This window comes from Tachypleus tridentatus, chromosome 6, assembly GCF_004210375.1.
Source record: "Tachypleus tridentatus isolate NWPU-2018 chromosome 6, ASM421037v1, whole genome shotgun sequence".
NCBI classification, from domain to species: domain Eukaryota; kingdom Metazoa; phylum Arthropoda; class Merostomata; order Xiphosura; family Limulidae; genus Tachypleus; species Tachypleus tridentatus.
In genome coordinates, this window is record NC_134830.1 from 112,577,759 (window position 1) to 112,594,029 (window position 16,271).

Below are 16,271 nucleotides of genomic sequence, written 5' to 3' on the forward strand. Positions count from 1 at the left end.
TACTAGGAGGGAGAAGAAATTTATGTATTCAAGGAAGAACAAACCTGTTTCAAAACAAAATTCCCAGTATTAGCCAAGTACGAAAATTATAAAAAAAAAGCATGGTAACTGTAAAATAAAATTAATCTTATGGTTTGAAAAGTAACTAACATTTCTGAACTTTTCGTCTATTCTATCAAACTTTTTTGCTTCATTTGGTAACTGAGAGCTAATGTCTCCTCCAATAAAAATACTTTCCAGGTACATCCACTTCCTCTGAACTACCATCCAAACCTGTACATAAAAACAATCACTTTTAGACATCAAGCACATAACATAAATTTACAGTTATTCACAACCTGAAAGTATACACTCTATCTAACCTTGATTAGGAGCATATATAATGCTATACCCATCTAGGCCTGTAAATAGAAGTATATTGAAGCTATAATGAACATTATAGCTTGATGTTTGTTTGTTTTTGAATTTTGTGCAAAGCTACATGAGGGCTATCTGTGCTACCCGTCCCTAATTTCTCAGCGTAAAACTAGACAGAAGGCAGCTAGTTATCACCACCCACCACCAACTTCTGGGCTACTCTTGTACCAACATTGTAATGCCCTATGGCTGAAAGGGTGAGCAAGTGTGGTGTGATAGGGATTTAAACCAACAACCCTCAAATTACAAGACAAGTGCCCTAATCACCTGCATCATGCCAGGCCATATAGCTTGCTGAAGATTAAATATATGTATTCTAAAATGATCAAGAACTAAATGTTTGTTACTGTATGCACATGTCCAATGTTTACTGTTGCTGTGTTTTTTTGTTGTTTATCATTAAACTTTGATTCACATCAAACAAATCTTAGTTTAATCATTACATCAGAGGAATATTTTGAGAAATGTCTTTGAATATATAAATTCCTTTACAGACAAGAGGAAAAACAAATTCTCATTTTTCTAAAATATAATGTGGTAGTTAAAAAGCACATACAAGCAATTTATAGCTTCTTCTGTATATACATACCATATTCTGTCAAAGCATTATATGAACTCTTGAGACTGTATATCATAAAACAATTACCAAACTACTTGGTATTATATGTCACATACAGATTATTTATCTGAATAAAAGTATATGCCACACAAGTATTATGCAAGTTCCTGGAAAGGTATGGAACAGAAATATCCAACTGCCAGTAACTTGTTTGACAGAAACATTATGCAACTTCCCAACAGAATAGGTTACAAACATGTTTTATAACTGCATGGTACTAGTAAAGAAAACTGAATTGTTAATATGTTTGAAAACAAAAAGTTTAATGTTAATAACTTACTTTTTAATAAACAACAATTTTTGCACATAATTGTAAAAAGGAATTTTTTCCCAGTGTCATTTTTAGAACTGTGTACAAAAATCATTGTTAATTAAAAAGTGAGTTTTTTAATGTTGAGCACTTACTCAAGTGTCAATGAATTAAAAAAAATGTAATGGCAGGTTAACAAATATAATATCAACTCATTAATTACTACAAAATAATTTAATGTAAACTTTTTGGTATTTATAAAAGAAACTATTTTTAAATTGAAATAATAACAACAGCAAATATTTTTGACAAATGTAAAAACACCTGTAAACATTTATATACATTGTATAATACCAAATTTAACAAAACAAAAACAAATTAAATCCATGTTGCTTTTTTCTTAAATCAAACAGGTTCTTAGAAAACTTTATTTCAGTAGAACCATACAATTATACACATTCAAGGGGAGCCTTTAGTTGGAAAAATGAAAGATCTGAAAGAAAAAAAAAAACATATGTAAAATGATACCACCGAAGGCAATGTAGTCAAATCACTGTAATATGCTATGTTGATCAATGAACACTTAGAAATCTGAAGCACCCTCAAAGATAGTTTACCCTTTATCTGTACTAGTCTTTAAATCATGATGTAAACTATTGTATACTAAAGTCTGTCAGGTTAATCTTATCTTTCTGAAAATGTTTCAAATTTAACTGCATATTCACCATAGCATAATGTAGTTATATTCCACATAAAATTAACACTGAAAATGTGTTAAAATAGTTTGAGATGGAGTGGATATTAAAGTTATGAAAGTTTTCATATTCACACACAGTTTTTCTGAGCTTAAGTAAATGTTGTGATAATTTTAGAGTATTATTTTATCAGATGAAGAAAAACTTAGAGGAAAATTTCCACTGCAAGCATTATTTCATACAACAGAAGCCTCCTGATCAGAGCCAACAAGAACCCATTAGAAGCTATTTTTTGTTGATTGTTCTAAAGTCAATTTGATATTCATTCAAGGTAACTAAAATGTGCTAACTTTAGGGAAACTGGAAATCAAAGTATAGATCTGAACATCGTTAGAAAATAGTGTATGTGGAGTTAGTTCTTTTTAAAGATATACCAAGTCATTCATATATAATAAACATAAGAATGGAACCTAAACTTAACAGTTCCAAGAGCTCTTCCTAAAAGTTTCACTGTGGCTTATAGTTCTTCAATTTCATATTTTTTAAAGATATCTTATAGTGCATTACCAGTAAACTCTTAAAACTTTGATCTAAAAAATTTGGATTATCTGAATTAAAATATAATCACTTTAGTCATCTACAAACCTAAAAAAAAAACAACACAGATTAATCCTTTGGAAGCTATAATCAGATTTATCCAAATTGATATTTATACCTATTTGGTGTAACAAGCAGATTTACTCTACACTGTCACAAAAAATATTCCTCACAGTGGAACAACCTAGATACTCACACATCCTTGAATTTCTTGCCCTAGTACTGCATGTGTACATCACTGAGCAAAAGTTCATCTAGTGGATTTTTATATTGAAAAAAATATTAAAAAAGTGAAATTCTAAATTTTGTGTTTCAGGGGATAAACAACACTTTTCAAGAACCCACTTGAAATCTAATTATGTGCTCAAAAGGTTGAGCATCTTATGCACAATATGTTTGTTATTGGCTAAAAGTCCAAGTTATTAACACTTACCTCCAAGACTTCACTGATGTGTGACAATGCTCGTTCCCATTCCTGGACAACTTTTAGAAAAGGTCCAACAAATCGAGATGCTGACATACTTTGTAGGTTCATACCATTATCATCCAATGCTTGCAATACATCATCAACAGCAGAGAGAATGAAACCTCTCTCTTTTGTGCCTTTCATATATTTAACAATCTCAAATTTCATACTGTCCCATGTTTTTTGGACTTCTTGCACCCCCTTTACAAAAAGATTGCCATAAAACTTAATATTATCTTTATCTTTCAACATTACTATCAACTCTCTCCCTACAGAAAATATTTCAATCTATTTAAGAATCAGGTTCTGTCTGAAATACAATGTTATTAGATATAACTTATCAAATTTGCTATAAATACACATCTGATAGCCACTGAAATTCTATGAAAATACAACTTTTAATTAATTTTAACACTTTAATTACTCTAAACACGTTTATAAAGTTTTAAGAGGATTACTACAAGATTAGAAAATACACCTCATGAGTTCATTCACTATTACAAAAACAGACATAAAATATCCATTAGACCTGTAAGCTTGGAGATGCTGTCAAGTTTATTTAATGTAACAGTTGTCTGTTCAAACTAATTAGATTCACAATTTAATTACTCTTATAATAAAGCTATTCTCTTTAATTTTATATTATTTAATAATGAAAAGTATGTTTTCTATTTACTTTGGAAATTGGATAAAACAGAAGCATTTTATGAGTATATTTACAAGTTTAGTGTATCTGTATGAAAAGAAAAAAAACTAATGTAATATTAAAGGACTGGACATTCATTCAAACATAGCTTCTAAGCTTTTTTTGGTATTATAACATAATATTATTTGGATTTTAGTGTTGTGTAAATTCTTCAATAAATGATGTGAATGTTGACAAGGTAATTATACACTCATTAAAAAATGTAATTATGATTGTCTAAGGGATTTGGATTGTTGTGAAAGGTGTTTTAACACTCCTACGAAAAGTGGGGCCTAATAGGCTCCAGAGCAATTTGAAAGGTTATTAATATTAGGCTAATAAATTTGTATTTAAATGAAATTACTGTTTCATTTAAATACAAATTTATTAGCATTTAATGAAATGAAATCAAATGAAACGGTAATTTCATTTAAATACAAATTTATTAGCATTTAATGAAATGAAATCAAATGAAACGGTAATTTCATTTAAATACAAATTTATTAGCCTAATATTAATAACCTTTCAAATTGCTCTGGGGCCTATTAGGCCCCACTTTTCGTAGGAGTGTTAATATACTAAAATATTACCTACAACATTACAACTAGTTGTCAGTAAAAATAAGTGATATACATAAACAGAATAAATCAAACAAATTATAAACTCGCCTTTTCAATATTAAGTTCCTTTGAAGCACTACCTACGATCTCTTCAATGGTTTCAGAGAAACGATGAAGTTCCATTGCAAACAAGTTACCTAATGTAAAATTTTCAGGATGCATATCAAATTTCATACCAGTTTTGTCCATCAGTTGTTTCCAATGTCTAATTAAAAAGAAATTACTATAGATATATAACTATTTCATGCCATAAAGGGGTGTAGAAGATACTTAAGCAAACAAAATTCCTTAGAATACTACAAATAAAAACATTTTAATAAGGATTTTAGAGCCTAAGTTAACTGACAACAACAAGAACAAAAAAAGATAATTAAATATATTGAAAGTTCCTGTTATGCAAGACTATTACATACAAACTATATATGATAGAAATATATTATTGATGTTAAAAAAAACACATAGGTTCGAGAATGATAGAAATGAAGTAAAAACTCTATAACTCGAGCGTTTTCAAAAGGTGGCCTTTCTTCTTCAGGGGCAAACTGAGAGGCCAGTTTTCCTGTGAAGAATAGGTTCACCTTTTGAAAGCACTTGGGTTATAGGGCTTTTATTTCATCTTTAGAAATATATTCTGTTATAAACAAAATTGAAATGTAAAAACTAATATTTTTTATTTACTTTTCTGCACAGGTTTGCAATTTCATATTTTACTACAATTACACATCAATATTTATTGCTAAGAAATCTGCTTTTATGGGGTCAGCTTTAAGTATTTTGCCACACTAGACAGTATTTTACTATTGTTACACAACAATATTTATTGCAAAGAAACCTGCTTTTATAGGGCCAGCTTTAGGTATTTTGCCACCATAGGCAAGATTCTAAAGTACCATCTCAAGTAGAGCCACTGCACCATTATTATTAGTAAGCATATATAAGTACATAATACTTCATGCACATAATGTCACAATGAGTAGTAAACTTTTACTTTAGTAGTTCTACCTGAATCTTACTTTGAAGTATTTATATTTATAATAACTAAATTTTATTGAGTATTTTTAGCTTTAGAGGTGTGAAGTAGTTCTAGTTACTTGATTTTAGTAAAAGCTTATTTCATATCAAACTTCATTATCTTATATTTTCTGTGTCACTAAATCAAAGAAAAGGATGTAAAGGAAGTATAAGAAACTCAAATCTATCGAAAACTGATAAAGAACTTTTATTGATTATTGTTTTACTATCTTAGTCAGTTGTCTACCTCACCTACTCACTAAAGCCAGGTCTGTGTTTTTTTATCATCCTAAAATACTGTATTTCCAACTTATAAAAGCACAGGGATATTTCTTATATGTACCTTGGCCTTACTGCCTCATGTTTCAAATCCACATACAGTGGAATGGTATTACGGAACTCTCGTAATTTTTCTTCTAAAATCCTCCCCATTGGGATTTGTTTAACTTCCTTAGGAAGTCTCCGCAGCTCTCTCAAAAACCCTTCTGATCCATCAATCAGTGCTTGGGGATCAAGTTGTGACCAAAGTAGTTGTGACCATTCTTCTTTGGCACTCTGAAATACATTTAGACTGTACAAAATGGATGATATTATTAGACAGCTGTTATAATGGTGCAAATTGACAGGGGTTAAGATTAAGGGATTTTAAGATTAAAACTTTTAATAAAATAAAGTAGAGAACAATGTTTTGATCTAAGAACATTGTTGTTGTCTTTTTTATTTTAATAAAAGTTTGTAGTGCCCTTATCAGTCATCTTGAGATATATTTTTACTTCAAGTGGGTTTCTCTTCATCAAGAGATTCTAAGATTGTAGATTTAATAATTCTACCATAACTGAAGTAAATATGAATTTTGTTAATTATACAAGGAAAATGGATGCCACATTTAAACTTTTTAACAAGTACAGCAACCATCAGCCCATGACTGGCTGAATGACTGCTACAATCTTCTGTTTGTTGGTGACATATGAGCAAACCCAGTCAACATCATGGCTTTAACTATGTGAAAGAGGGGAGCAACTACAAAACTAAATATATTGTTCACAATATGAAACTTGTTAAACATTTTATGAAGCACGAATTTTGTGCCAAGAGAATTTATAAACCATGAGCAGAATAAGTCACAGAGAAAATAAGTTATAAAAATGTATAAAGAACCACCAATAACAGTGATGTTACAGGGAAGGAAAAATACCATTATCTACTGTTAAATTTCTATTATCACCACCGAGATTTATATCTGAACAGTAATGAAACAAACTATGTGATACTGATAGCATGTATGCAGATGATTATAAGCGTGTGACTTTACTGAGTGGTATCTATACTCTTTTTTTTTTTACATTTTCTTGTTACTTTTATTTGTTTTTTGTTTGTAATTAAGCATAAAGCTATACAGAGGGCTATCTGTGCTTTGCCCACCACAGGTATTGAAACTTGGTTTCTAGCTTTGTAAGTTTGTAGGCATAACACTGTGCCACTGGGGGCTCTTGCTACTTAAGAGATAGGTAGAAAGATACACAGTACAAACACAATATTTTAGTTACAATACGTCATAAGATGTTGTAGCTTTTAAAATAAAGACATATTGACATGTTACCTCTATAGAAACTAATTTGGCTTTACAAAGGTATTGAATAAACAAGTGTACAAATATACAGACATTGAGATGAAATATTATCAAGTATCACAGAGTGGCTAATCCTGTTCCAATGATTCTTTGGTATCTCAGCACCTTGACAGAGACAACCATGCTGCTTTGACAGCAGATTAGTTGAGAGGCATTCCTGGATTGTAATAGATTTCAATGAATACAGGGTACCTATATACACTTATTTTAAATAAGTAACTGTTTAATGCATGTAAAAATAATTCATTTCAACCTCTTAATATCTTGTTGAGCTTTAATTGTTTAATTAATGCTAAGGACCTTACAATAATGTTTTCATGTATGAAAAATTATTGCTATGGTCAGTCATTTGACCATATTTATACAGGGTGTTCGGAAAGTCACTGTGCACTTATATATTTATTAACAGACATGTTTCAATGTAGAATACAGGAAGTAAATATGAATGACAATTATAAACAACGTTGAAAGTGACCCCCATTGGCATCAATACAGGCTTGGATCTTTCTTATTTTGTTTCTAAACACCGCTATCAGTTGCTGGCTTGAAATAAACTGAATGAATGCTGATTACAAAACTGCACAATGACTTTCCGAACACCCTGTATAATGTTGAGTTATAGATACAAGATAAACAGTACACAGTATCCGGAACACAGGGACACCATAAAAATTTTTAAGATTAGTGCTACTGAACAGTTATCTCTGTTACCATGTTACTGGTTGTTCTTCTTATTTCATACACTCATTCTTTATCTCTAGTATGGTATCTGATGCAAGTCTGAGACCAATATGTTATGCATTAAAATAAAGTTCTTGGGTGTGTTCAAAAGGAAATGTACATCTTATTTTTATTTTCTTCAAAATTTACTTTTATACTATGTCAGTTTCCACACTGAGAAGAGCTTTTTTTAATGTATATAATTGTGTAAGGTATGGTATACTAGTTCTTTTAGAAATACTACTTACATATAAAATATTGGACAATATATCACATTAAATGTACTAAGACATACCTACAAAATATTACTTGATAATACACAGCTTATACAAAAATTTGACGTTAAAACTGAACTATCAACACAATATATATAAGGTGAAAATTACTGAACGTTTAACTGTATTTAGATACATGTGTAGTAATATCACAGGGATGTTAACAAAGAAAAGTTGAGTTGAATGAAAACACTCAGGGAGAAGATAGGAGAAGATATATGGGAGGTGAATAGCTTTTACATTCTGAAATACAATCACAGTCATCACCTGTAGTCTATTGCTCAGAGAACTGTGTTGTTAAAATATCATATACATGAACTAGGTTATTCATGAAGCAATACTTTGGTTCATGAGATGCAAAAAACAGAATTGAGACTCGAGATCTCAGGTTTCCAGTATTCTTTAATCTAAATCCAATGGGCAGATTTTAATTGTTCCTGTCCTCTAACCTTTTTACAAGTAACACAGACATGCTACAGTTGCAGTGTTTCACCTTCTCAGTTAAAGTTACAACAGTAGACAATATCACTAGGTACGACAAATAATGGAATTATGATGTATATTTATATTAAAATACTATTAGACCTGGTATAAGACTTTTGGATTAGCCCATAATATTGACATTAAAACCTTACAAGCTTACTAAGCATGAAGCCTGGTAAGCTTCATTTGTGCCTAAACTTACCTTGCTTATAGTGACATTGTAGTTAATGTTAACTTTAGACTCTTTAGTTTTATGATTTGGAACTAAGTTATGCTGTTATAGGCTAAGTCATGCACAAGTCTAGGCCTATTACAGACAAAACAAGTGAATACAGATTTAGGTAGAGTTTGATTACTTTCATGGCTACGAACAGGAAATACTTTTAATGGATCATTGCTACATTAGCACATAAATTGTGCATAAAACATAAAAATTTCATATGTTCAACAACAACACATTTCCACAAATAACGTGACACATACTTCACTTGGAAAAACCACTGATTAATTACATTATTAATAAATACATGTTGGTTAACAATATTTTTTAGTTCTTCCAGTGTTGCATATCAGTAACTATTCACCTGGATATTTCAAAGTAAGTATTCATGATGTCACAAAAATATGTATGTTCAAGAAGTTTTGATACAAAACGACAAAAAGAAACAACAAAAAACCTATAACCTGAGTACTTTCAAAAGGTAGACGGACCTTTTTTCGTCAGGGGCAAACTGGGAAGTAAACATACATTTATAGTAGCCATTCATCCAATACTTTTGAGGATTAAAGTTAAGAAGTGTAATGTTTTATTTTACTAGTTTTTTACAACTGACAGAAATCCATCCTGAGACAAAACTCTGCTATCCCTGATATCATGTACACTTTGATATTGTAAATATTTAAAAAAAACAAACTACTATTTGATAAATGAAGCTATAAACAGAAATGTATTTGGAAGAACAAAATGAAGATTAACAAAAATTAGTAATTTAACATTAATTTATCACATATTAGCAAGGCAAACAAATTTCAAAACAAGACTTAAAAAAAGATGGTCAGTGTTTATTCAAACCTTTTGTGCCTTGTAAATAGCATAAATCTGAGTTAAATTCTCCATATCTTTCTGCATCTGGTGAAGCTCAGGAAATGGAGTGACAGGAAGATCAAATAATCGTTCAGCATTAACCAGTTGTTGTCTTCTAGACAGAATCACATTCAATTTCTCTTGAAAACTACTTAAAACTTGTAAACCTACAATATAACAACATAAATGTATATGGTGAATAAAAAACATTAAAGGAAATAACCAAGAATTATCAATTTATTACAAAAGATTTTCAACACCATGTGTCAAAATCTGCAAAAAATCTGAAAAAATAATTTCTGAATATATTGTATACTTTTCAATATTACGTTTATTATTTTACAGAAAAGTTAAAAAAAAACTGTTTTACAACAAGATTTCTATTTACACAGGTTAATTGCACTTTATTAAAACAATGTTCCAGGCCCTGTGCTATGCTTTATGGGCCTAATTATGCAATACTGCCCAACACCATACTTTTTAATGTACAAAAAATTTGCAAAGTCTGTCTAAGATCACAAATCTTAACAGACTTTACAAAACTCTCCCCTATACTTGGACGTTTTCTTTTTCTTGATAGAAATTTAGGTTTAAAGTGCTTTCAAGGTTTAATAAAATGAAGCCTGAAAGCCAGCCTGGGCATTCAAAACCTGTCGTTTCTTTTCACCCTTCACTGGTGTCAACTCTCAAGACCACATTTATCCAAATAAAGAAAACAACAGACTTGTGGAGATAGATCAGGAGATTTGACAAGCATGTGGTTAAATTGGTTTAGTATGATTCTAACTTCTTTGGTCATCTTCTTCAGGAAAATAGTCATTGAATTTGAGATACTATTAGAACACTTGTGTGTGTCTGGTTTAAATTAACTTCAAATTCATATTTATTATGTTTGTAACAGTACCAGATGAAACACTAAGCTGTGTAGAATGATTTCATGGAGAACACTGGAGGCTTCCTTATTTGAATAATGTCCTTTGACTCTGAATTATTTAGCAATTTTGCTATGCAAATATCCTTCTTCAGAAAAGGCTGGGCATATTTTTCCTACCATAAATCTATCTATGGTGGCATTGCTCTTAACAATAACATGTGTTACCTGTAGTACCACAGTGTGCTAATAATACAGTCATGCTACTGTATTAGCTAGGGCAAACTGTTCTTACAAAGTTAGATTAACCTTCTTTAAATATACTGTAAAACTATTCAGGTGATATAAGAACACAAATGAAAATTGATATGAAACTACTTGCAATACATAGACAATTTGTTGTTTGGACTAATCTTAGATTTACTTGTTAAAAGTTATAATTTTTAAAAGCCAATATATATTTTACTTGAATTTTTCAGTTCTGCTTTGATAGATATTTTCAAATATTTTTCACTGGTGAATATTCAAGAGCTTGTGGAAAAAGTGTTTAAACTACAACAAATGTTTAAAAGAAACAATTTCACTCAAAAATGTTAACAGATCTACTGTGAATTTTCACAAAGAAAACACTAATTACTAATGAGAAAAACACTTCTCTAGAATAGTGTTATGGTCTGATTGTGAAAACTGTATTCTTAAACAGAGGTGGAACTGAAAAAATGCTATTAAACTTGTATAAACAAATGACTACTAATTGTCTAAGTCACTATTTCTCAAAGTGGAAGCTACATGACTCCTATGGGGATCACAAAACTTTTTTGGGGGGAGACACCAATAAATGGGACAAAAACAAAGATGCTGAATCAATTTCAATTGTAAATATATAATAAGGCTATATAAATCGTGCTGAATTAATTAAATTATTCAGTATATCAAAGGATATGTTATTGTTTTTAATATGGCTGTTCTTCAATCACCTTCCTAAAATTGTAGGTTGGAGGGCCTCAAATTTTTTTTATTCACATCAAGAGAGCCTTAGACAAAAAGAGTTTGGGAAACAGTGGTGTAAATTACTACACATTTATATATAGCTGTTTATTTATATATGAGTCTAATACATTATCACCTTTTTCTAGGTCATCTCCTACAGCTCCAGGACCTTCAGTAGTAAATGTGTTAAATAGGTTCTGAACCTCTTGAGAAAAGTCATTAACTTCCATTTCTGTTATCTGAGAAAGATAAAATAAAACGTTTCTTAAGCAGAACTAATGCATACACTAAAGAAACATTTTCTTACAACAAGTAAATCAGAGCAATCATATTAATTCAGTAATTACACACAATTGTATTTAATATTTGTCTTAACATACCTTTGTGAACTTTTTCTTTATTGGACCTAACTGGTAATCAAATTTCTTAGCTTTGAAGAAAAGGTCTGACCACGTAGCTCTCATAACATTCAGCAATTCTGTTTCTTCATCAGATATCTAGAAAAAGATCCCCATGAATGTTAAGACTGCAGAAAGATTAAGTGTACAATGATAATATTAAGTCTAAAATGGCTCACAGTAGCTTCTCAATTACATTCATAAACTAAATTAACAAAGTTCTTGTCAAGGACAAAATCACCCTGAATAAAAAAAGATAAAATTTGGTAGTAACTGAGTTACCTAGAACAGTTCATTATCTGAAAGATAAGTTCATCATTGTTCAAAATGTTAATACAATTTTGAAAAAAAAAAAGATTTGGTTACTAGTCTAACAAACACAATAACCATACAGTGACAATTGTATTAAAGCAATATTATTCATAGGCATAATTTCTAACTCTGAAATTAAGTTTTATGAAAAACATTGTGGAATTGTTTAATAATAGATATGGTGAGTGACTTTAACTTCTGTGATAATTTCTAACAGCTTGCTGCAATCAATATAAAAGATGAGTCTGTTTTTATAAGTTTTGATTTTTTTTAATGTTCTTGAAAATATTTCTTACACTGGAATTTATGAAATTCCCATAGTTTAAACAAAATAAAAAAAAAAAAAAATACGAAAGGGAGAAATGTAACAAATCACAAGTAATTTATATTATGATCTTTGGTTCATAAGCAGATTAGAATATAAAATTTTGTTCTTATCCTTTGTTAAGTAAAATTTATGTTATGTTTTTATCTAATTATATGTAAATAAAGTAAGAAATGTACAATAACATTAAGTAATGCCAACTAAGTATCATTATATCCCAGCACAAAATACTACTTACTGGAACATGGTACATATACAACATACGATATTTTTCTTCTATTTCACCCAAAGATGTATCAACCTCAAGAGACATGTCATTAATTTCTGCTATGGTTGAAAGCACTAGCTTCAGTTCATCCAGGGTTTCAGGCTTTTTTTCCAGTTGGATATTCAAGTTCTAATAACAAATAAAAAAAACCTTCTTTAACCTTCAGCTTATTCAGGTTATCTGTTTTATGCAGAGCTAAGAGCAAAATTTAAAAAAATTTTGACTTTAATACATAACAGTGCTTTTGATCATGCTTACCATTTATACTTTAGTTAAACAGAAAACCTTTGATATGCAACCTTATGATTGTAAGTAAAATACAGGTTTGATTAATTCAAGTTTTGAGTTTTGTAGCTGTGAATGCAAGGCCTATTGATTCAAGAAACATTTATTGAACAAGATATAAGAACATAATATAAATTACTTAAATGCATACAAAAATGGACGAAAACCATTTTCCAGATTGGTTGTGTAGTTTGAGAAATCTGAATCATTGCTGAAACATATTAGGCAACTTTAGGGCATAAAATTAGAAAACAATCTAACCTCAAACTGTGTATTTAAAGACTGCATGCTGTTCCTTGCACAGTCATTTAAGTGCCGTCCCAGCAAGAGGATCCACTCTCTAGCATGGTTTTCAACTGCTTCACCAACAGGAAACAGCTGTACTCTTATACAGCCCTCATTCCTTACTTTGGGAACTACTTCAACCTGAATGATAACAAGTACAGAGTATCAACTTATAAACCAGTGCCTGTAGCAACAAATGATGTAAAGGTTAGGAACCAAAAAAAATCCAGTTAGGAATCAAATCAAACAACTTTGTAAGGGTAAAAAGGACTATATAAAAATCTTTAAAAAATAATAAAAACTCATCCAATAGCAGGAATAACCAAAACTGTTGAATTTCTGTTTGTTTTATTTTTAATTTTGCACAGAGCTACTTGAGGGCTACTTGCACTAGCATTTCCTAATTTTAAAATGATAAACTAGATGGAAGGAAGCTAGTCAATATCACCAACTGCCAATTCTTGAGCTATTATTTTACCAACAAACAGTGGAATTAATCATCATTTTATAATGCCCTAACAGCTGGAAGAATAAGCATGTTTAGTGAAGGGTATTTGAACCTTCAAGCCATAGATTGTAAGTCAGACATCCTAACTGCTAGGCCTAAGATACTTTTTATACATTACAACAGTAACTAGGTGAATTAGATATAAATTATGGTGTATCATACATTACAATCTTAAACTAAATGATGATTTTCTGAAATTAATTTTCAGTTTTGACTCTGGATGGGTTGTGCTGACAGAACGTTTGCTGGAGACATCAATATTTAGAATTAAACTTTAAAATAAATAGGAAGTGTAGAAACAACTTAAAAATAAAAGAGAAAACCCTGGAAACCCTTAACTTAATTAGAAACTTTAGAGTTCAACAATGAGCCCTGTATAAAGATTATATTGAAAATTATACATTACATACTTAAACCTATTTTGTAACTTCAAAATTAAAAATACTTCTCTAGTAATATTCATTTTTCAATTCTCTTTTTTTCTCTACCTTACAAGTGCTGCTGAAAAGTGTAAAGGATAAATGAAAGTACCTGTGTTCAGAAAAGAACCCAATTATAGTTCACAATTGTGATTTTAATCACTATTACTCGAGATAAAAAAAACTATGTTAGAATATATAAGGCCAAGAAATGGCTAGTGTGTGTACTGACACAGACTTTGTAAGTAAAAGGCTAAACTTATTAAAGAGAGCCACTGAATATATAATTCAAAATGGGTTTTTAATGATAATATTTCATTAAGAGTAATGTCAAAACATACTCATACTGCTGAATCATACAAGATAAAAAGTATTTAAATTGCAAAACAATAAATCCAACTAATTTCTGATGACCTACTTTATGAAAATGAGATAATGCAACTAGTGAGTAGCAGTAAACACCAACTCTTATCTAACAAAACAGTGGATTTCACCATCACTTTTATAAGCACATCCATGACCCCAAAGTATGTGGTGCATTTTTTTGCAGCAACAAAAGATAAACTATGAAACCTTAGATTCACAGTCCAGGTATGTCAATCATTAGCACATGCCCAGTCTTCTAAGCAATATCATAAACACCAAGAGATCTTACAATGAAACAATTTTTAAACTACTTGGATTAATGTTATATTTTATAACAATTTTAAAGACAATGGATTAACCTAAATAAATAGCAAAATTAATTACAGGTTTCAGCAATACTAATTATTTTATTTATCAATTACAAAAACAAACAAAAAATTTTTTTTCTATTATTAATAAAATAATTTTTCTTATTTTTTTAGATATTTTACCTGTTTAATTCTTTTGAAATAATATTGGAATTTATCATCAAAAGCAACAATGCTAGGCAATTTTGCAGCAAACTTCTCACAAATTGCGTGCTTATCATAGTTCCACAAACTGCGAAACTTCCGCCATATTTCTAGGCTACCATGCACTGAAAGTAGCAGGTTCTGGGCAGTCCACTGAAGTGTCAGACACAATTCATTGATAGAAGGGTGAAGAGATATATCCATGAAAAAACTGAAAACATACGGTTCATCCTGTCCTTCTACTTTCTGAGGAAGAGTTTCAAGACAAGTGCCATCCATCCAACGTATAAACAACTTTGTTCTGTAGAATATACATAAGACTTCAATGATATTGAAAAAATTAAAACAAACTGCTAACTGAAAACTTAGAACAAGATAGCTTGAAATTAACCACATTTGATAGTTATCTCATAACATATGTAGATGTTTATGTACAAAATATTAACTATCAGCTGAGATGAAATCATAAGTTCAAAGAATGGTTTTACAACACAATGCAAAAGATAACTGCTTTTTAAAGTAATCATGAATTCACCAAACTGTCTATAAAGACAACACAGTTAGATTCAATCAAATGCTCAAACCAGTGATGACTGTATACATTAATGGGTACTTTGTTCAGTCTTTGACTTGTGTATTGCTGATTTATGATATAACAATATACCACTTACTTATAACATGCTTCAAATTGATGTTGAAAATAAGTACACCTGGATAAAACTATACAACTAGATAACACAGCTGTTGTGAACATAAGAAACAGAGATGGTTTAAACCTCCTTCATGAAACATGAACTAAGTACAAAATTCCCAGTATTGTATAGAAGAATCTAGTCTTTCTAGGATTATGATATACATACTTTTGGTGGTAAAAGCAATAAATAAGTCATATGATGCTCGAAATTGATTATGAAAACTTAAGTGTACATTGCATGTGAAAGGTGGCCATTTTATGGATAAGTTATGGACAAGATTGAATAGTAAATTAACTAATAACAATTTACAATCATAAATGAAATTATTTCAAGCATAGAATATACTACTTGTTCCAACAGAACACTGGTCTGTCTTCTGGTTATTGTATGAATTACAACACTTGTGGAATTAGATGAACACAATGTAAATAAACAAACTCAAAAAATGAAAAATTACTATCTTAGTGAACTCTGTCCTTGATGTT

At 30.1% G+C, this 16,271-nt stretch overlaps 1 protein-coding gene across 9 annotated transcripts in view; it reads right to left on the reverse strand.

The window, feature by feature from the left end:
• Window positions 1–16,271, reverse strand: part of Dhc98D (Dynein heavy chain at 89D) — a 157,299-nt gene that overhangs the window by 96,218 nt on the left and 44,810 nt on the right. For all 9 annotated transcript variants that reach the window (XR_013029508.1, XR_013029509.1, XR_013029510.1 and 6 more), the window contains 10 exons: window positions 15,071–15,392; window positions 13,263–13,427; window positions 12,687–12,845; window positions 11,794–11,910; window positions 11,550–11,652; window positions 9,541–9,719; window positions 5,704–5,915; window positions 4,398–4,554; window positions 3,012–3,245; window positions 151–273 (listed from right to left, as the gene is read on the reverse strand). Coding sequence is in view for 6 of the 9 variants with exons in the window: in XM_076507016.1 (XP_076363131.1) it covers window positions 151–273; window positions 3,012–3,245; window positions 4,398–4,554; window positions 5,704–5,915; window positions 9,541–9,719; window positions 11,550–11,652; window positions 11,794–11,910; window positions 12,687–12,845; window positions 13,263–13,427; window positions 15,071–15,392 (1,771 nt within the window). In the remaining 3 variants the exon portion in view is untranslated. The remainder of the gene's footprint in view (window positions 1–150; window positions 274–3,011; window positions 3,246–4,397; window positions 4,555–5,703; window positions 5,916–9,540; window positions 9,720–11,549; window positions 11,653–11,793; window positions 11,911–12,686; window positions 12,846–13,262; window positions 13,428–15,070; window positions 15,393–16,271) is intronic.